The 22,439-nt window shown below is 47.3% G+C and overlaps 1 protein-coding gene across 1 annotated transcript; it reads right to left on the reverse strand.

Annotated features, from left to right (window-relative positions):
* Positions 1 to 300: 300 nt before the first annotated feature.
* Positions 301 to 14,228, reverse strand: LOC308534333 (Fc receptor-like protein 1; the record flags this gene model as incomplete). Its single annotated transcript, XM_081112814.1, has 11 exons — positions 301 to 372; positions 1,486 to 1,517; positions 2,094 to 2,165; positions 2,362 to 2,444; positions 3,562 to 3,589; positions 4,857 to 4,970; positions 5,275 to 5,553; positions 5,713 to 6,000; positions 7,801 to 8,070; positions 11,134 to 11,154; positions 14,198 to 14,228. The coding sequence occupies 11 exons, from the start codon at positions 14,226 to 14,228 to the stop codon at positions 301 to 303; spliced, it is 1,290 nt and encodes a 429-aa protein (XP_080968940.1).
* Positions 14,229 to 22,439: the final 8,211 nt, after the last annotated feature.

Here is a 22,439-nt window from a genome sequence, read left to right on the forward strand (position 1 = left end):
CTGTTTCCTCTTAGAAAAAGAAGTTAGAGCACAATTTGACCCGGGCCTGAAAGAACCAGCAAGCATCAGGTTCTGGTAGCAGAGGCCTTCCCATTTCTTCATTCATGCGGGGTCGGTCTCTGGGGTAGTCTGTTTGGGGCTTGAGCCAACTTTGCCTTCCAGTGGAGGTGGAAATCGTCTCATGGAGGGCATTCCCCTGGGTGAGGCTACTGGACAGCGGAGTCCCCAGATCTCTGAAGAACGCACTGGTTCTGAGGCCTGGGTCACAGGTGCTTTATAAAGAGCAGGGTCTTCCATAACTTAAATAGCATCCTCGTAGTCATCATCTGTGCTGCTTGAGGTTTTCACTCCAGAGTAGATGGCTGAGGGGTCCTAGAAGCACAGGCACAGGGGTAAGGCCGGAGCAGGGAACCCAGGGAGAGCATGCCTCCTACCGGTTCTCTTCCCAAGCAGCTAAAGGCATGGTGCACCGTGCAGCACATGAATTAGAAGTTACTGGAAGACTGTGGCCCTGGGGCAGCCGTTTCAGAGGGTCTGCAATCACTGGTGGGCTGCAAAGGTGTACCAATGACCTGCAAACTGACCCAAACATATGAGGCCTTCTCTCATTCTTATGGGCCATTGCGAGGCAGTCCCAGGGGCTGTCAGGTTTTTTTAAATGTCAGAATTTGGTATTCATAAACTAAAGGTAGCGTGCCACCCAGGGGTTTACCAAGGACTTGAATTCTGTCCTGAGACATTTGACTGTCACACCACACTTAACAAAATTGCAAAGCACCTGCTGTCCCTGCATCCATGAAGAATCAGTATTTCTGCATTTTATGAGCGCATTTTTGTATCATCAAGGATGTTATGAATTGTTCAAAGTTTAGAAATTACCTATCTTTAATTATAAACATCACGGTTTAGCTTATGAATTTATATTTCTACTAGAGGCCCGGTGCATGAAATACATGCACAGGTAGGGTCCTGGCCAGCAATTAGGGCTGATAGGGGCCTTTTGTCTGCCGGCCGGGGCCTCCCCTCGTTCCGCGCTGCCCCCTGGTGGTCAGCACATGTTATAGTGAGCAATTGAACCCCCAGTCTCTCAGCTGAACGCCCGCCCGAGGGGACACTTTGCATATTAGCCTTTTATGCATGTAGATGTGTTGTTTAGGTAACCTTACAGCACAAAGTTATATATGTACAGCTTAACAGTATTTCAGTGTAAAGATTTTTAAATAAAAATTTTAGACCGGGAAAATACTACAGTTTAGTCCCAAGTCACCCATATGTCCATGGCCAAAATACATGTATACGCAAGCCTCCCAAATGCCCTTCTGCAGGGACACTTGGTTGTTATGACTGAACGTTTTTCTCCCCACTGTGTGAGAAGATAAAGGAGATGGTAGACCATGGGATCTTTCATTTTTCCTTAGTGGCCATCATTTTAAAAGTATGACAACCAGCCCCCAGAAGAAAGAGCCTGGAGGAATTCCAACTCACCTTATCCTGCGTCTGTGTCCTCAGGGATGGTGCTGTGAAGAAAAGGGTGCGTGCTATGAGGTTGTACTTACACTTAAAGTCCTTCACTAAGTTAGTTTTAATAAAGGCTTCTTCCTCTCCGGTCTATCGCCCATGGATTTACTTCTCTTACTATTTTTGTCTCACTTTTCTGCCTATCACAAATACACTTCCCTTAGTATGCAGAGAGAAAGTAAGAGCCTGGGGGTGGGAGGATAAGTAGGTCCCTCCTGGCATTTACATCCGGCAGCATTTCTGGGCCCACCGTGTACCAGGTAGGACACCAGTAGCAGCTGGACGGCTGTGTCGGGTGCTGCAGGGAGTGCATAAGGCTCGTCACGGAGAAAAGCAGGAGCCACCTCTCCAGTGCTTGCACCTGACTGCAGAGTGAGGTGCACACTCCACCGTCAGGCACTGGGTTCTCCTCGAGGCCGGTTCCAGGCCAAAGGCCGGCCCTCAGAGAGGCACAGCGATGCGCAGTCAGCGCCAAGGGCAGAAGCGAGCACACAAAAGAGCACAGCAATACGCAGCCCTTTCTTGGTTCCAGGCAAGACAAAAGTCAGAGGAAAATGCGCTCCCTCGTGTCTTACCTGCCGCTGATCGCCGCTCCTGTTGCATATGGTACACCAGGGAGTAAACCTCACCTCCACTGACAACATTCACTGAGAGAGGGAAAAGGAGGCGTTAGGACACAGTCCCTCAGACGCACCCCCTTCTCAGCCCTGAAGACGGGTGGTCCATCTATTTGGGGAGGTGGCGGGAGCACAGCAGGGCCCGGTTTGACCAACAGACATGACCCCATGGCCTCTTCCCTGGCTCGCTCTACCTGCCTTGGTCCAGGTGATGGGGAAACCTCACCATTTTCATATAACGGCTGCTGCCGCACTGGAGCCGTTGCATTCACGTAGGTGAATTCTCGGGGCGGGGGGCTGGGAGGGCTCCTGCAAACACAGAAACACGTGCTATCCGTCTGTGCCAGCATTCCAGACACCGCCATCTGAGCTTGTGAGTAAGACACTGAATGAGAGGGGCCTGGTGGAAAGAGTTCTAAGTAGAATAGTGATTTCTGGGGAAACCAGCAATCCACACAGCTGTATGGCAGAAGCCGCAGCCCATTACAGGCCTTTCACATTACGGGTGCTCAGCAAGTACCAAATGGAGAAATATTGACTCACTCGACATGGAAAGCATGTTCTAGCAGAACAAGGGTCTTGAGGAAAGAAAATAAGATGATTGTCTTGGCGTGTATATGCTACTCTGATTTAGGAGGGGAGGGACACACACCTCTTTTTTGTTGGCATAAACAATAACACACTATAGACCATATCAAGTACATATTGATATCCCCAGATGAAAGCACTCTAAAAACCTTTCCCTCTTCTAAACTCCTAAAGAACTTTATCATGAAAATTTTCAGTGTGTTCACTACTGTCTGGCCTGTGTTACAGAAATGTATATTTATCTATGATACTTCACGACTCTCAACATTTGTATATATTTTCAGGCCTTTCAGCACTCAATGGAATGATTTGCAGACCCTCAGATATTGGTGAACTGACTGAATGAATGCATCGAATGAGTCAAAGTAATGTAGCTTTCTTATTCTACAGATTTAGTGAAGGCGGTACATTAGGAAGAATGATGAAAGGACTTAAATTAATTTGTTAATATATAAAAGAAGAGGAGGAGCAAATGAATATTCCAAGTTATCAGTGAGGGAACTGTGTGGTGGAAGTTTTGGATATAATAAAAATATGGTTCGGCTGCCGTGGCTCAGTGGTTGAGCATTGACCTATGAACCAGGAGATCACGGTTCAATTCCCGGTCAGGGCACATGCCTGGCTCAATCCCCAGTGTGGGGTGTGCAGGAGGCAGCCAGTCAGTGATTCTCTCTCATCATTGATGTTTCTATTTCTCTCCCCCTCTTCCTTCCTCTCTGGAGTTAGTAAAATATATCTGTATTTTAATATGTAAAAAGCTACTGAGAGAGGACCATTTAACTTTTATAAAACAGATCTTTCTACACTGTCTGTGCAGAAAGAGGAAGCAGAGGCTCACCTGGGTGGGTCCTTGGCTGGACGTCTTCCTGAAAGTCAAACACATGAACACATGTCAGTGGGGAACTCTTTTCGCCAGTTTTCCTGTGGCACTTGTGCGGGGCATGTTTCTGCGCCAGCACGCCCGTCACAGATGCCACCGTGTGCCCAAGGGACAAACTGGCAGCCATTCAGGCCGGTCCTGCATTTTGCAGATGAGGAGACTCAGGCCTAGAAGAATTAAGCCAGCTTTCCAATGACAGTGAATGCCAAAGCTTAGACTTGAGCTCAAGCCTTCGAACCTTCACATCTATTACATTTTTTGCTTCTGATCTTACAACCACACCACCTAGTTTTTTATCATGACAAGATCCTGCAGGGGAGGCACTGCCCAGCCCTATGAGAGATGGGGTGAGGCGCCCAAAGATGCAGAAAAAGCTTGTAATGTAAATGAGAAGCTCATAGTGTCTTCTCTTGCCTCATCTCCACCTTGATCAACGGAGACCAAGAAACCAGATTAAAGGTACAAATAAATGTTTAATTACCAATGGGGATAAAGTGAAAAACCAAATAACTTGATACTCTGTTGATGAATACTAGAAGAGAATTGTAGGCTGTGTGGCCAGGTGAAGCCTCCTGGGGGGAAAATGACATTTAAGCCTGGCCAGTGTGGCTCAGTGGTTGAGCATCGACCTATGAACTAGAAGGTCACGGTTCAATTCCCAGTCATGGCATATGCCCGGGTTGCAGGCTCCATCCCCAATGTGGGGCATACAGGAGGCAGTCGATCAATGATTCTCTCATCATTGATGTTTATATCTCTCTCCCTTTCCCTTCCTCTCTAAAATCAATTTTAAAAATATGTATTTTTTAAATGACATTTAAACTGAAAAGTGGAAAAAACCCAGTAATGAGTAGAATGGGGGGAGGGGGCAGGGAGGGCATGTAATTTCAGTCTAAGGTGCATAAGAATTGATGCATTGACTTTAGTTGGGAGGTGGTCAGGATAGCTGGAACTGCTCCCTGTATTTCTCATCCAGTAGCTGATTCGTTATTTAAATAGTTACATTTTCATATAAAATTAAATCACAGAATCATTAGATATCAGCTGGATAATACAAAGGGGATAGGAACTTGACTAACAACAGTACAGTACTTTAATAGGTGCGGTTCCCTGCTGGGAGTTGTTAGCAGGTCTGCGGGCAGGGTGACGCACGCGATGCATTCATTCTCTGTAGTATACGTGACACCAACGCAGCCTATTTCCGTGAAAACCACGGTCACGGTAACCGCATACCAATCACCATAAATACTCACCTACTTTTCTCTTGAGCCAACAGCAAAAGAACAGGGCCATAATGGTGAGACCGACGCCGCCCAGCAGCCCCTCAAGGATGGGCGGAGTAGGGTTTCCTCTGTCCGCTGCAGGCACTGAGGGGAGAGACCTGTGCGTGAGCTGCCAGGAGAAGGACTTCGGTTTGGAGAGCAGACATCTCGAGGCCAAGGTCCGCCCTTCGCAGGGGGCAGGGGCAGTGACACTTAGTGATCTAGAGACTTGCAGCTCTTCTCAGCGATGAAAGAACCAGAGACGCACCCCGCCACGAGGTCCTGCAGGCCCCTCAGATGCACCCCCAGGGCGGCACCACCCACCGACCCCCATCTGGGGTAACACGGCGAGGCCCGTGAGACCCTCCCGGGCACCAAGACGGTGCCGGCTCCGTGGGCCGAGCTGTACCTGCGGCGCAGAGGGGCACCGCCTCGCTGCGCTGGGCGCGCCGGCCGTTGTCGGCCTCACACGAGTAGTTCCCGCAATGTTCCGAGGTCAAAGAGAGGTTCAGGGAGGCGCCTCCTCCGAAGGGGGCCGAGCTGCTCCCCAGGGGGACATCCTCGAGGAAGAACTGGTACCGGATGGGAGGAGAGCCGCTCCGGGCCTCGCAGTGCAGCTCCACCGCCTCCCCCGCCACCGGCGGAGCCCCCGGAGCCTTGGAGGTGAGGACAGGCTGAGACACTGGAACTGGAAAAGATGGGGTGTCCAAGGGGGTGTCGGACAGTGCGGCAGACTCACCAGCTCTTCCCTCAGGGGCTCGGCCCCCCTGAGCTTCCTCCGGATGCCCCCCAGGAAACAGGGGTCCCGTGTGCCCGCTCCTGCCAGCCGATGGGCAGGGGCACTTACTCCTGACCGCGACGCTCACCAGCCCGCTGAGGCTGGGCCCGTAGCCGTTGTCCGCTGCGCAGTAATAGGCCTCGGCGTCCTGCTCGCTCACCGCAGGAATCTCCAACGCCGCCGCCAGGGAGGGCTGGGTCTTGGCCCCCAGGTTTAGGCCCAGGGCCCCTCGGTACCACCGGAAGGTGATGTCTCCTGTGCCCCCCGTGGCCACGCAGACAAGAGCCAGCTTCTCTCCCTCCATCACATGGCCCCCGGGGGGCTGTGTCGCCAAGCTCACGTTGTAGACAGGGACTCCTGCCAAACACAATGACACGTGAGCCCTAAGGGGGAGTTTCAGGGGCAGGAGTGAGGATGGCTGTCCTGGGGAAAAGGCGTTGGAGAAAGTCAATCATTTATGTAGTTTAATTGGGGGGAGGGGGCCGGGGGTTCTGCTGATTTGAAATTGGCGTTGTTTGGGTTCGTGGTGGTAGGATAAGAAAGCACCATAATATCACCATGGAGGATGCAGCATCACCTCCCTCCCTAGGACAATGGACCTCCCACCACCCTGATGTCTCTCAAACACGCATTCCTCACGGCACAAAAGCTACTGGTTAATACTGCGTGTTGCAGATCAGACTGCCTGGGTTTAAGTGGTGATTCCAACTCTGTGCTGGAATAGGGCCTGCTCTCTAGGTTGGGGTGTGTGTGTGTGTGTGGTGTGTAGGGTGTGTGTGTGTGTGTGTGTGTATGGTGTGTGTGTGTGTGGTGTGGTGTGTGTGTGGTGTGGTGTGTGTGTATGGTGTGTGTGTGTATGGTGTGTGTGTGTGTGTGTGTGTGTGTGTGTGTGGTGTGTGGAGGGGGTTTGTGGGGTGTGTGTGTGTAGTATGTGGTGTGGTGTGTGTGGTGTGTTTGTGGTGTGTGTGTGTGTAGTGTGTGTGTGGTGTGTGTGCTATGTGTGTGTGGTGTGTGCGTGGTATGTTTGTGATGTGTGTGTGTGGTGTGTGTGGTTTGTGGTGTATGGGGGGGTTGTTTGTGGGGTTTGTGTGTGTGTGGTATGTGTTGTGTGTATGTGGTATGTGTTGTGTGTGTGTGGTGTGTTTGTGGTGTGTGTGATGTGTGTGTGTGTGGTGTGTGTGTGTGTATGGTGTGGGGAGGTGGGGGGGTTGTGGGGGGTGTGTGTGTGTGTATGGTGTGGGGGGTGTGGAGGGGGCGGGTGGGACGTGTGTGTGTGGTGTGTGGTGTGTGGTGTGTGGTGTGTGTGTGTGGTGTGTGGTATGTGGTGTGTAGTATGTGGTGTGTGTTGTGTGTGTGTGGTGTGTTTGTGGCGTGTGTGATGTGTGTGTGTGTGGTGTGTGTGTATGGTGTGGGGAGGTGGGGGGGTTGTGGGGTGTGTGTGTGTGTGTGTATGGTGTGGGGGGTGTGGAGGGGGTGGGTGGGACGTGTGTGTGTGGTATGTGTTTTGTGTGTGTGGTATGTGGTGTGTGTGGTGTGTGTATGTGGTGTGTGGTGTGTGTGTGTGTGTGTGTGTGTTCCACCATCACCAATGTTGACTGTGAGCAGGTGTGGGAAGCCCAGGCATCTGGAGAACAGCTGCTTTATGGCACAATGGACACATCTTTGTCCGAGAATGAAAGGATACCAGAAGCATCGGCCCTGACTTGCAATAACATCTGTGATTTTGAATCAGAAAACACCTTTTCTATCTTTAAAAACCAGGCCCACACTTTTCTTCCATTAGCCTATTCCACAAAGCCTTCTCGTGCAACCTCGGTCATCTTTCTCTCTTCTCAGTATCTTTATTAATAGCCCTTCCTATACAACACCACCCTCTATTCCACCGTAGTTGTTCAAAGTGCTGAGTGAGCAACAGCTGCTTGTATCAGGGACTATGTATTATGTAGATTTTCTCCACTCTCTCCTGCAGAGTGAAGACACACAATCAAGTTTGTCTAAATAGTCTTCTGCTCGCTTGAATGGGAATAGCAAGGGGAAGGGAGGACCCCTAAGGACTCGCCTAGAGAGAGCAGCTCAGGAGCAGAACAGAACAGTGAACACAGCCCAGGCTCACGCCCCCCCCCCGAGCACCCAGCAGAGGGGCCCAGTGACACTCACTCTTCACATCTATCTGGATTATCCGGCTCCGTATGACTTTAAGTCCCTCTGCCTGAGCTTCACACCAGTAGGACCCGGAATCTTTCCTCTTCAGGGCAGTGATGTGGAGCTCCGAGGAGTTGTTCCAGCTCAGCCCCAGGGCAGAGCCATCTTTGAAGAAGGAGAACTGGAGCGGGACACCTAACTTCTGTGTGGGGAGCTGGGTCTTACAGGTCAGGGCCATTGCGTTCCCCTCCATGGGCCGAGGAGGGCTGACTGTCAAAAGCAGCGCTAGGGAGAAGGATTAAACACACATTCCAGGGCAATGGCATTCAGTCATTTTGTATTCTTAGCATTTGAAACAAGACTGAGAATCTGCCCTAGCTGGTGTGGCTCAGTGGATAAGAGCGGCAGCCTGTGGACTGAAGGGTCCTGGGTTTGATTCCGGTCAAGGACACATGCCTGGGATTCAGGCTTGATCCCCAGTAGAGGGTGTGCAAAAGGCAGCTGATCAATGATTCTCTCTCATCATTGATGTTTCTATCTCTCTCCCTCTCCCTTCCTCTCTGAAATCAAGAAAAATAAGAAAAGAGTGAGAACCAGCCAACTGGACACACGGATCATATCACCACCCACACGTGGTCCATGGGCTTTCTTCTGCCATCTGCTCACCCCCAACACACCTGCCTCTGTGTAGCACCGCCTCCTACCACAGGCAGCCCTTACCTTTGACTCGGTCCTTACTCACTGAAGTTTCTATCCATGAACTAAGAGCAGCCTTTCTGGAGACGGTGCCGGGGTCCTGACCACTGCCATTGCAGCTGGCGTTGGGGAAGACAACGCTTGAAGTCGTCGGAAAAGCGAATATATTTCAACCATCCTTGTTGTAGGCCTTAGTGGCTATTTTCTTCTGTCTCCTTTCCCCTGACATCTCAGACTATCTCTTTCCAAGACAGAATATAAAACCTGGAGGATCTGGGAAAGACTTAGAGAAACTCACTTCCTTCTTTACCTAATTCTCTTCTGCCCTTATTATTGTAATGAAAGAAGCAGGCATGTACTTGCTTAGAAATGTCCTCCATCCACACGTCTGCACAGCCTGTGTTCTGAGACTTTTTTTTTTTTGACTTTTTTTCATATATTTATGTCTGTTTGTTTGGGGGGGGGGGTTCTTTTTTTTTCTTTTTTTCTTGTGAGACTTCTTAACAAGCCCCTTTAGAAGCCATGTTTACAAGGAGAAAATTTAACCCATATCTTGAGCCTCGGGGGTGTATGTTTTTGCCTTAGGAGCTTTTTCCTGGATGAATTAAAGATGGTTATATTTGTATTCTGCTTTCATCTCATCTCCTCATGGCAGGAAAGAAAGAGGTATTTCTTAAAACTTCCCAAATAGTAGAGGCTCTGAGGGTTGAATAAACAAACCCCTGAATGGCCAGTGCTCTCAGGGATTTTGATGTTTCATGGGCTGATGCATCTTTAATTCACCAGCTAAAAATGCCAAGTGTTCCAGATCTCCGGGGCGTTATTTCTGGTTTGATATCTGTAATCTTTACCCTGAAATGCTGTGCCTTGGGACTTGGAGAACATCAGTTCCAGAATGATGCGACAAGATTTGCCCGCGCTGGGGGGTGGGAAGCCCTGCACAGTGGAGTCACTTTCTCTCCTTGGATAGCTGCAGTCCCTAGAGGCCTGAGGAGCAGCACAGCTGTACGGCCTGAGCAGAAAAGGGAAGGAAAAAGGCACCTGGGCACCTGTAAGCCACTTTTCTGAATGAGCCTGGGTGGGGGATGGAGTAGGACATCAGAAAGCGCAGTTTTCAAGGGTTTGGAGCTCAATCTTACAGTTTGGAGCTTATTTCAAATTAGAGGTCCAGTGCACAAATTTGTGCACGGCTGGGGTCCCTCAGCCAGGCCAGTGATCGGGGCCCATTGGGGCCATCTTGCCCAGTCCCGATCAGGGCCAATAGGGCAGGCCGGACCACAGGAGGTTGGCCAGCCACCATGGGAGGTTGCTGTGGGAGCGCACTGACCACCAGGGGGCAGCTCCTGTGCTGAGCATCTGCCCTCTGGTGGTCAGTGCACGTCATAGCTACTGGCCGGTCGTCCGGTCGTCTGGTGGTAATGGTCACTTAGGCTTTTATATAGAGAGATAATTCTCAGGCATAGAGGCTCCTTGGGAAATTCCTGGTGGCAGAAGCTTCCATCACCCTGGGTGTGGCTTAGGCTAGGACTAGGCGCCTGTGTGGCTTTTCGGAGGAAAAACAGGGCCAAGAATAAGACACCGTGGCATTGGCACAGACTCAGACAAACACCAGGCGAGGGACCCAGCCGGAGGAGTCGGCTCTGAGCATCCCTTGTCATAGGAACCCTAATCTGGGGTTCCCTCGCTGCATGTGCAGCCTGTGTTCCTGATGGGACAGGACAGCCTCGTTTAACCCTGTGCTTCGTATTTTATGCACAAAAAGAGAGTTCTGACACATATTACATTTAAACACACTTCAGTGAAATATTTCTTCTGGGGGGAAATGGTCTCCTCTCTCCATCTGGTAAAGGTAAGACCTTAAGCGAGGATCAGAACAATGAAGTAAGTTTGCAGAAATCAGAGTCTGAGAGAGAAACCACGCTGGGTAACTGCTGTGGCAGCAGCTCAGCTAACACTGGGAAGGAGCCGGCAGCATTATTTTATGCTGCGCGTGGCCCAGGGCTGGCTGTGACGGTGTTCTCCGTGGGAATGTGGCTCCCTTCTCCCTCCTGGTGTAACACCCAGCTGAGGAGGACACTGGGGCCTCAGGGCCCCTGAGGCTGCAAGGGCAGAGATTCTTCTAAAATCAATCTTTGAGGGAGGGTGGGAGGGTGGGAGGTAATCAACCAAAGACCTTGTATGCACATATGCATAACCCGTGGACACAGACAGTGGGGTGGTGAGGGCCTGGGGTGGGGAGCGGGGGCAGGCTGGAGGGAATCAATGGGCAAAAAGGGGAGCATATGTACTACTTTCAACAATAAAAAATTCTGAAAAAAATTGTTATATAAATAAAATAAAATCAATCTTTGATACCCATGACTTCTGTGTGCAAGCAGCATATCCCTCCCTCAGCTGGGACTTCCCAGGGGAAAAAAAAAAAAAAGACTGTGGTTTTGAGGAAAGACCAACACCTGCTCCCCGAGCTGAACATGCAAATATCAGGTACAGAAACAAATGTGAACACCGCAGCCTAGGCCTGAGTGAGCCACGGTTGTTTATACACCTCGGTAGCTGTCACCAGATGTCAGACAGCCACCCACTGGCCTCCGGGGTTGGCCCACGTGTCAAGGTACCCACCGACCATGAAGAAGAAAGGGAAGTGCAACTCACCTGTTGGTTCACAGGGCTGACCTGGGAGAGAATTCGGCAGAGGTCAGTGCGGAACACCAAATCCAAAACCCATGCCAAGTTTAATTTTCCCAAGAGTTTCCCAACGACAGACCCTCCCTCCCTGCGCCCTCCCCCACATCTTTCCCTTCCTCTTCCTTCACTCTTTCTCTCTTCCCTTTCTTCTCTTCTTTCCTCCCTTCCTCCTGATTTTTACCCTTCCTTCCTTCTTTTCTCCTTTCTCTCCATTCCTCTTCTCACATTCCACATCACCCATAAGACACCTGCCCATAAACAACACATAGTTCATTTTATGATTATAAAGCAACTTCCAAGAGCTTCTCTCATTTATAATTACACGATGGTGCCTCTGTTTTAGAACTACTTAGCAACTCCCTTCTTCAAGCCGCCCATTTCCAGGCCCTTCTCTCAAAGGTCCGGATGACCCAGCTCTGATGCTGCCTCATGTAACGGTAGCCAGGACAGGACAGGAAGGCTCAGGGCCTGATAATCACTAAAACTGCACCTGCTGTGAGAACGCAGGCTCTACAGCCGATGGCATTGGTAAGAGGCTCTTCCTCTTACACGTTGTGTCACCCTGAGAAAAAGGTTTCATCCCTCTGTACTTTCCTTTTCTGAAAAATATGGAGACAATAACAGACTTGCCTTATAGAGTTTTGTGAGAATTAAATAAGTTGATAGCCATAAAATGCTTAGAGTAGTGCCTAGAATTTATTCAACGTTCAGTAAATATTATCTCATTATTAATGTCATCTATTTAAGCCCATGTTTAATGTGAGATGCCTTCTGTTTTTAGGGTAAATGTTTATTATTTAAGAAATTAGTTCCTCGGGTAGAAGAAAAGAATGGATAAAGGCTTACATGAAAATCACATTTTCACCCTGGCTGGTTTGGCTCAGTGGATGGAGCGTCGGACTGCGGACTGAAAGGTCCCAGGTTCGATTCTGGTCAAGGGCATGTACCTTGGTTGTGGGCACATCCCCAGTAGGGGGTGTGCAGGAGGCAGCTGATCGATGTTTCTCTCTCATCGATGTTTCTAACTCTCTATCCCTCTCCCTTCCTCTTTGTAAAAAATCAATAAAATATATTTTTTTAAAAAAGAAAATCACATTTTCTTTATTCATCTATACAACAAATACTATATACGAGGCATTGTAGATGGCACTTATGTTACAGGAATAAAGATGAATGGTAGTCTTTGTTGTCAAAATTTAACGCCAAAACCGGTTTGGCTCAGTGGATAGAGCATCGGCTTGCGGACTGAAAGGTCCCAGGTTCAATTCCGGTCAAGGGCATGCACCTGGGTTGCGGGCACATCCCCAGTAGGAGATGTGCAGGAGGCAGCTGATCGATGTTTCTCTCTCATCGATGTTTCTAACTCTCTATCTCTCTCCCTTCCTCTCTGTAAAAAATCAATAAAATATATTTTAAAAAAAAATTTAACATTTCAGTGGAAGAGAGCCAATTAAAAATAAACATATGGCATGGTTTCAGAGAGTGATTAGCGCCATAAGGAAAATAAATCAGAGAAATAAGTTACTGATGATCTCATGATGGTCTTGACTATTTAGATAGATGTCAATCGAGGAGAAACCTAAGTGAAATTAGGGTGAAAGCCTACTGAGTATTTGGAAACGATCATTTCTGGAAGGGACGCAGCGCCTGCAAAGACATTAAGACGGCATCACCTTTCCCACGGCGGGATAGGAAGGCCAGTGCATCCGGAATCGACCGGGTGGGCCGATAGTGGTTGATATCGGTGTGAGAGAATTGGTAATAGTTTGGGATTTTATTTTAGACTAGCGGCCTGATTGCGCCTTTGGTATGAAGTCACATGCAGCTGCTCAGGCACAGGTGTGAAGCATGCAGAAACCTGTGTTAATCAGGAGACTGCTGCGGGGGAAGAGAGATGAAGGTGTATGCAACGGAGTATTGTGATGGCTAGAGTCTAAGGTGACTGCTGTGAGAAGAGAGGATGCAGAGCGTAGTAATCGACAGTGGAAAAGTAACCTTGGGGAGTTGAGACATGTTGGAGACCGAGCATTAGAGAATGTGAGCTGGAGATACAGTCCGTTAGTTGTGTGGGGAAGGGGGCTGATGCTGAAAACAACAATTTTGGAAATAGAGCAGTTGTTAGCAATGCTCTAGGGATTGATGGTAGGAATGCAAGGTCATAAAAAGATAAAGAAAAACAATGTTTATAGTAAGAAGGGCAAAGAACTGAGAGACCAATTTGTGGTACAAACTATCTTTGTGGCTATTGAAAAATACCCAAAACAAAATCATCCATTAAAAGTAGAAAGACATGCCCTAGGCAGTTTTGCTCAGTGGATAGAGCGTCCGCCTGCGGACCAAAGGTTCCCAGGTTTGATTCCGGTCAAGGGCACGTACCATGGTTGCAGGCTCCTCCCTGGCCTGGGTCCTGGTCAGGGCTCGCGCAGGAGGCAACCAATCGATGTGTTCCTCTCACATCGATGTTTCTCTGTCTTTCCCACTCTCTCCCACCCTCTCTAAAAACTAATGGAAAAATATCCTCAGGTGAGGATTAACAACAACAATAAAAAAAAAAAAAAAGGTAGAAAGACAGCCCTGCTGGTGTGGCTCACTGGTTGAGCATCAACCTATGAACCAGGAGGTCAGGGTTTGATTCTCAGGGCACATGCCCAGGTTGTAGGCTCCATGCCCAGTGTGGGGCAAGCAGGAGGCAGCCAATCAATGACAATCTGTCATCATTGATGTTTCTAACTCTCTCCTTCTCCCTTCCTCTCTGAAATCAATAAAGAATATATAAAAATAAATAAATGAAAGTAGAAAGACAGACGGTGAACACATCCTATGAGATAAAAGCTAAAATGATCATTTGCTTTTAAAAAATCTGGCTTTCCTGTATCTACCACTTTCTGCCTGACCCCACCCTCAGTTGGAAGTAGAGATCTAAGCATCCCTGAGCATAGCCAGGCAGACTCTTCTGCTGAGAGTCCCACAGCTCTATAGAAGACAGAGCCCCCATGTGACGGAATCCCAGACTCTGCGTTGTCCTACTCACCACAGAGCAACAGCAAGAGCTTCAGCAGCATGAGGACAAGGCCAGGGGCTGTAATCTGAGATGCTCTCTCACCAAAAAAAGCATTTACCTCAGAGTGAAGAGGTGAATTCCTCAGATGTTTGAGGAAGTCGGGACCGGAAGTCACCCTGCAGTGCAAGTCTACAAAAATAGAAGAAGAAACAGGGGTGCTCCAATGGCCAGTTTCTATTTATTTTCTGTTCTGTAGAGGCTGAGAAGATGAAAGGTGCCCTGCCAAGCTTCAGTCAGGATGCCAAGGGCCAGCCAGGGACAGCAACTGGTAACGACTTGCATGAGAGAACCTCCTAGAAGGCCAGGGACCAGCACACCATGTGGCCAGATTTGGACAAAACCAGAGCAAAATCCAACAAACTCTACAAATAACAGGTTGAAAGGGTACTAGTGATAGCAGCAGGCTTAAAAGTATGTGGAGAAGAACTCCACTTTTTAAATCTTTTCTTTATTTGTTCATTTATATTTTATTTTTTTCATTTATTTTCTCTGTACTATTTCTGTTTTATCTCTTATTTATCTCTTCTTTTCTTATCTATTTTTTCTCTTTCTCGTTTCTTTTTCTGTAGTTCTTTTATTTAATACTAGGGGCCCAGTGCATGAATATTCGTGCACCTTGAAAGGAACTGTGGGCCACAAGGTTGTGGTGGGCACAGGGGCAGGTCTCGGCCCATCCTCTGTGCCCCTGCCTGGCCCCTCCCACTTTGGCCCTCAGTCCCCTGTCTGCCGGCAGCCCCGCTCCTGCCGGCACCACTCCCACACGCTGACAGCGCCGGCCCCACTCGCACCCGCTTACAGTGCAGAGTGATTGGGGCCAGCACCGCCAGTGGGTGCGAGCAGTGGCTGCTGCCCTGATTGCCCCTCAGGAGCAGGGGAAGGTGGAGATGCCCTGAGGGGTGATCGGGGCCAGCAGCTGCCACTCACACCTGCTAACATTGCAGAGTGATTGGGGCCGGTGCCAGGCACCAGCAGCGGGTTCAAGTGGTGGCTCAAGTGCTGGCAGCAGGTGCAAGTGCCAGGCGGGACTGCAGTGTGCGGGAGCAAGGAATTTTCAGTAACCACCAGAGGCTTGCCCTGATGACAGCAACCAGTGCCCCGCCCTGGTCTGGTGCCCCCACTCACCTGCTCCACCATCCACCGTGGCTGACGCCTGCCATGTTCTGCACACACCACCTGGTGGTCAGTGCACATCATAGCGACCGGTTGTTCAGTTGTTCTGCCATTCGGTCTATTTGCATGTTAGCCTTTTATTATATAGGATTTTATTTTATTCATTATTATTACTGTTTTATATTATTATTATTATTCCACTCATTATCTTTATTTTATTTTGTATTCTTATTCTGTCTTCCCACTTTCTTCTCTTCTTTCAAATTTTCTTTTTTCATTTTTTTTCTTTAATTCTCTTGGCCTCTTATCTTTTAGTATTCATACATTTTTTTTTCTTAATTTTTTTTTGTTGTCTTTATTTTATTGTTGATGATGGTTTGGTGTTTTTGGTTTTTGGGGTTTTTGGGGTTTTTTTGGTTTGCTTTTGTTTTCTCTTTATTTTTTTCTGTCAATGTCTGTATAACAGTTGGCATAAGGTGGTCGGGGTTGAGCCTCACAGTCAGCCAGCACGAGGGCTACACCCACCTACTAATGGGACAACAGCAATCAAGAGCCAATCACAACAGGAGGGCCCACATAACCCATGCAAAGGACATTTCTACAACACCCAGCTCAGAAGATCAAGGAGACTACACCACTGGGTCCCACATGATAATCACTGCAGAAGGCCACTCCACCAAGACAGAGTAATAGCTGGCCTATCCATTACATAGAAACAAACAGAATAAACAGCAAAGATGGGGAAACAAAGAAACAGACCCAAATGAAAGAAAAGGAAGAAGCTACAGACAAAAAAAGCTAAGTGAAATGGAGGCAAGCAATTTATTAACAACAGAGTATAAAGTAATGGTTTTAAGAATGATCAACAACATGAAAAGGGGCATAGAAACCATGAAAAACAACCAGTCAGAAATGAAGAATGACATATCTGAAATAAAGAATAGACTGGAAAGAATGATAGTAGCTTAGACAAAGCAGAGAATCAAATCAGCAAATTAGAAGACAAGGAAGAAAATAAAATCACTCAATAAGAGGAGCAGAAACAAAATATAATTAAAAATCATTAGGATAATTTAAGGGGACTTTGGGACCACATGAAACTTAACCACATCCACATTATATGGGTACCCCAGAGAGAAGGAAGTGAGCAAGGTATAGAGAACCTGTTTGAAGAAAAAAATAACAGAAAACTTCCCTAACCTGGGGAAGAAAAAAAGTCATACAAGAAAGAAGAAAAAACTCAAATTTTAAAAAAAAATCTAACACTTTATCTTAATGATCTAGAAAAAAATTAAGGCCCAAAGTCAAAAGAAGAAAGGGCATAATAAAAATTAGAGCAAAATTAAATAAAATAGAGAACAGAAAAACAATAGGAATAAATTCATTTAGCAAAGACATGGTTCTTTGAAATGATTAACAAAATTGGCAAAATCTTGGCTAGACTCACTAAGGAAAGAAGAGAAAACAGTCAATAAACAAAATCAGAAATTAAAGAGAAGATACAAGACCCCACAGAAATACAAAAACTATATGAGAATACTATAAAAAAGCTATATACCACCAAATTCGATGACCTAGAAGAAATGGACAACTTCTTAGACATCTATCACCTTCCCAAATTGATTCATAAGTAACTGGAAGGTCTAAATCAGCAGTTCTCAACCTGTGGGTCGAGACCCCTTCGGGGGTCGAATGACCCTTTCACAGGGGTCGCCTAAGACCATCGGAAAACACATATATAATTACATATTGTTTTTGTGATGAATCACTATGCTTTAATTATGTTCAATTTGTAACAATGAAATTAGGGGTCACCACAACATGAGGAACTGTATTAAAGGGTTGCGGCATTAGGAAGGTTGAGAACCACTGGTCTAAATGGACCAGAAAACACTAAATAAACTGAAACAGTCATCAAAAACCTCCCCAAGTTGGAGAAACCAAGATGGTGGCATAGGTAAACACTGGAAATTGCTGCTTCGCACAACCACTTCAAAAATACAACTAAAAGATAAAACAGACATCATCCAGAACCACAGGAAGGCTGGCTGAGTGGAAATTCTACAACTAGAAGAAAAGAGAAAAGTACACTGAAACTCAGAAGAGGTTCGGAAGTAAAGTGCAGAGGTACGGAGGCGCACGTGGGAAGGGCTGGCAACTGAGGACACGGTTATCTTTTTCAATTGGGAGGGAGTCTTAAGCTCCCAACTGCTCTGAACTCCAGTTCCAGGCGATTCTCTGGGGACCCAGACTCATACAGGGAGAAACTGGACTGTCTGGCATGGGTCAGAACTCGAGGGCGGCTTTCTCTCAGAGGTTGTTACAGCAATTCCCGGGACACTGAGACTCGGGCCTCTTAGGGTAGGACTGAGGAGCAGCCATAGCTGCTTGCTCCGCCCTGTTGATCCCCTGAGACCCCGCCCCACCCAAGCTGTGCCCAAAGGCTTTTGCATATGAAAGGCCTGGCCCTTCGCAATCTGAAAATTACCTAACAAACAGCAGCTGTGTCAGAGAGACCCAGAACTTCCAAAAGAAGGCCCAAGGCCCCACAGCAGCTTGCATTGCTTCACAGCTGGGCCTCATCTAGGCACCTCCAAACCCCAAACAAAGAAGAGGAATCTGCAGATCTCTCCATAGCTCCTGCTGGGTAGCCTCAGACAGAGGCTAAATTAGCACCTCCTTAGAGATTCAAGAGCCAGTGTACCCAGTGGTCAGAGTGGGACCATCCAGATTACAACTCCTCAGATCCATAAGGGACATACTCAGGGAGCAGACTCAGTGAGCACCAAAGCCCCCACTGAAGCAAGTCTTGCCCCAGAAGGGTGTCTCCAGCACAGAAGTTCTCCCACTGCAGACACAGCTGATTCTCACAGCCAATTGGCCTGGAAGTCAATTCCTCCCAGTGATACCTACAACAATCAAGGCTTAACTACAACAAGACTGTGCACAAAGCCCACAAAGGGGTGCACCAAGAGTGTCCACCTCAGGTAATTGGGGAGGCTGAGCCACTGGACCCTATAAGACACCTAGCACACAAAGCCACTCTATCAACACAGGGAAGCATAAAAAATGTGGAAACAAAGAAACAGGTCACAAATGACAGAAATTGAGGAAAGCAAACGACTGGATATAGAGTTCAAAACCACACTTATAAGGTTTTTCAAGAATTTTCTAGAAATCACCGATAAATTTAGTGAGACCCTCAAGAAATCTAGTGAGACTCTCGAGGATATGAACAAGGACCAACTAGAAATTAAGCATACACTGACTGAAATAAAGAATATTATACAGAGTTCCAACAGCAGACTAGAGGATCACAAGAATCAAGTCAAAGATTTGAAATACCAAGAAGCAAAAATCACCCAACCGGAAAAACAAAAAGAAAAAAGAATCCAAAAATATGAAGATAGTGTAAGGAACCTCTGGGACAACTTCAAGCGTAACAACATCCGAATTATGGGGGTGCCAGAAGAAGAGAGAGAAAGATATTGAAAACCTATTTGAAGAAATAATGACAGAAAACTTCCCCTACCTGGTGAAAGAAATAGACTTACAAGTCCAGGAAGCACAGAGAACCCCAAACAAAAGGAATCCAAAGAGGACCACACCAAGACACATCATAATTAAAATGCCAAGAGCAAAAGACAAAGAGAGAATCTTAAAAGCAGCAAGAAAAAGACAGTTATCTACAAGGGAGTACCCATATGACTGTCAGCTGATTTCTCAACAGAAACTATGCAGGCCAGAAGGGAGTGGCAAGAAATATTCAAAGTGATGAATACCAAGAACCTACAACCAAGATTACTTTATCCAGCAAAGCTATCATTCAGAATTGAAGGTCAGATAAAGAGCTTCACAGATAAGAAAAAGCTAAAGGAGTTCATCACCACCAAACCAGTATTATATGAAATGCTGAAAGGTATCCTTTTAAGAAGAGGAAGAAGAAGAAAAAGGTAAAGATACAAATTATGAACAACAAATACACATCTATCAACAAGTGAATCTAAAAATCAAGTGAATAAAAAATCTGATGAACAGAATAAACTGGTGATTATAATAGAATCAGGGGCATAGAAAGGGAGTGGACTGACTATTCTCGGCAGGGAAAGGTGTGTGGGAGATGCGGAAAGAGACTGGACAAAAATTGTACACCTTGCCCTAGCCGGTTTGGCTCGGTGGATAGAGCGTTGGCTTGCGGACTGAAAGTTCCTAGATTCGATTCCAGTCAAGGGCATGTACCTTGGTTGCAGGCTCATCCCCAATAGGGGGTGTGCAGGAGGCAGCTGATTGATGTTTCTCTCTCATCGATGTTTCTAACTCTCTATCTCTCTCCCTTCCTCTCTGTAAAAAATCAATAAAATATAGATTTTTTTAAAAATGGTGCACCTATGGCCGAAACCGGTTTGGCTCAGTGGATAGAGCGTCGGCTTGCGGACTGAAAGGTCCCAGGTTCGATTCCGGTCAAGGGCATGTACCTGGGTTGCGGGCACATCCCCAGTGGGGGATGTGCAGGAGGCAGCTGATCGATGTTTCTCTCTCATCAATGTTTCTAACTCTCTATCTCTCTCCCTTCCTCTCTGTAAAATATCAATAAAATATATTTTTTAAAAAAAATGGTGCACCTATGGATGAGGACGGGGGCGGGGGGGGGGGTAAGGGCAGAGGGTGGGGTGGGAACTGGGTGGAGGGGAGCTATGGGGGGGGGAAGAGAAACAACTGTAATAATCTGAACAATAAAGATTTAATTTAAAAAATTAAAATTTAAATTTAAAAAAAACCTCCCCAAAAGTAAAAGTCCAGCACTAGATGGCTTCACACAAACATTCAAAAAAAAAAAAGAATACCCATCCTTCACAAAATCTTCCAATATAATAAAGTAGAAAAAATACTTCCTAACTTAATTTATAAGGTCAACATTACCCTACAGTGTAGCACTGCCCAGACTACAGATAATTAAAGCAAAAGGACATGTTGGCAGTGCTGCCCAGGTAGAGTGAGAGTCACCTAGCTGAGTGGTGCTGAGAGGGATCAGAAACAGCAGAGTACAGCTGTGTGAACACAGGCAAGGTTGGCCCAATTGAAAAGCAGAGCTCGTAGGGGTTATGATGCAGGCATCCAACCAAATTCTGCTCTGACTGCAGATATTTTAAACAATAAGACACACACTCGGGGCTGCCTGTGTGGAGTGCAGGGCATGGCTGCATGCCCAAGGAGCCTTCCTGTCCAGAAAGAAGCGGAACTAACAAGTGCTAAGGCAGGCACATGCAGGCCTTTCTCCAGGGAGAGCAGGAAGAGCTGGCGGAGCACTGAGATGTTAGCACACAGACAAACCCCACCCAGATGCAGCTCTGACACACAGTTAAAGCAAAAAGGCACTCCAAGAGTACACCAAGAAGCCCTATTTACATCAGGCAACCCAGCCTGATAAAAAAAGGCAAGAAAGTGTGCACACACCAGGCTCCCCCACCCAGAACACCCCCCTTTATTCCAGGTGATGCACTAGGCACCACACAAACCTTACTTCAACTGGCCTCCAAAACTATTCAACACAGTCTACTCAGAAATTGTCTTTGAAGACTGGGAGAGATACAACATATAGGAACAAACACAGAAAGTAAAATGAAATTGAGAGTCAGAAGAATATATCCCAAATGAAGGAACAGGAAAAACTTTAGAGAAAAGCCCTAATATAATGAGACTAGAGGTCCAGTGCACAAAATTCATCCAAGAGTAGGACTTCCTGCTGGGGAGTATTGGGGGGCGGAGGGGGGAGGTAAGAGATCAACCGAAGGACTTGTATGCATGCATATAAGCATAACCAGTGGACACAAGACACTGGGAGGGTGGGATGAGGGCATGTGCAGGAGGGGGGTGGTAGGGAAGGCCGGGGGAAGGTCAATGGGGGGGGGGGTGGAGGGAAAGGAGGCATATGTACTACTGTCTGTAATACTTTAAACCAGAGGTTCTCAACCTTCTGGCCTTTTAAATACAGTTCCTCATGTTGTGACCCAGCCATAACATTATTTTCGTTGCTACTTCATAATTGTAATGTTGCTACTGTTATGAATTGTAATGTAAATATCTGATATGCAGGATGGTCTTAGGCGACCCCTGTGAAAGGGTCGTTGGACTGCCAAAGGGGTCGCGACCCACAGGTTGAGAACCGCTGCTTCAAACAATAAAATTAAATTAAAAAGAAAAAAAAAGAAGAGTAGGCCTTCCTTTCCCCGGCTGCCGGCACCACAGCCTATCAGTCGGTGACTTGCAATGGTCGGGCTTCCGACCAATCACATCACACCTGCCTTGGCTGGCCTGGCGCCAATGGGTGTCATAGCCTGGTCCCGGATGGTTGTCTGGATGGCCGTTCTGCTGTTTGGCCATTCAGTTGATTTGCATATTACCCTTTTATTATATAGGATAAGTAATTTACCTGATCAAGAATTCAAAGAGGAGCCCTAGCTGGTTTGGCTCAGTAGATAGAGTGTCAACTTGCAGACTGAAGGGTCCCAGGTTCAGTTCTGGTCAAGGGCACATGCCCAGGTTGTGGGCTCAATCCCCAGTAGGGGGGATTCAGGAGACAGCCAATCAATGATTTTCTCTCATCATTGATATTTCTATCTCTCTGCCTCTCCCTTCCTCTCTGAAATCAATAAAAATATATTTTTTTAAAAAAAAAAAGAATTCAAAGAGCAGAGATCCAACATGGATGCTCCCAACACCAAACAGATTTGTGGCTGAACTGCAGGGCAGCTGCCCGTGAAAAAATAGTGGAAGTGAAACTGATGTGAAATATTGTGAACAGGAAACACAGAGAAAAGACAGAAGGAGACAGGAAGAGGGTGAGCCAACTCATACAGGTCCTGGGTACCCCCTCAGAGCTCTGTGGGGGAGGGAGAGCAAGTCAGAGCAGAAACATTCAAGGGGCAAGACCTGTTCACCGGACTGTTTGGGACCTGGCCCTGCCAAGTGTCAGGCTGGTGGCTGAAAGCCAGGCAGGGATAGTGACTGACGTGAACTGCACCAGAGAACCTACTGGGAGGCCTGTGGACAGCACCCCAAGGGGCCAGTCTAGCTTCTGAGCAAAACACATGGAGCGCCACAA

The sequence above is a fragment of the Myotis nattereri genome, assembly GCF_964212035.1.
Source record: "Myotis nattereri genome assembly, chromosome: 18".
Taxonomy (NCBI): Eukaryota; Metazoa; Chordata; class Mammalia; order Chiroptera; family Vespertilionidae; genus Myotis; species Myotis nattereri.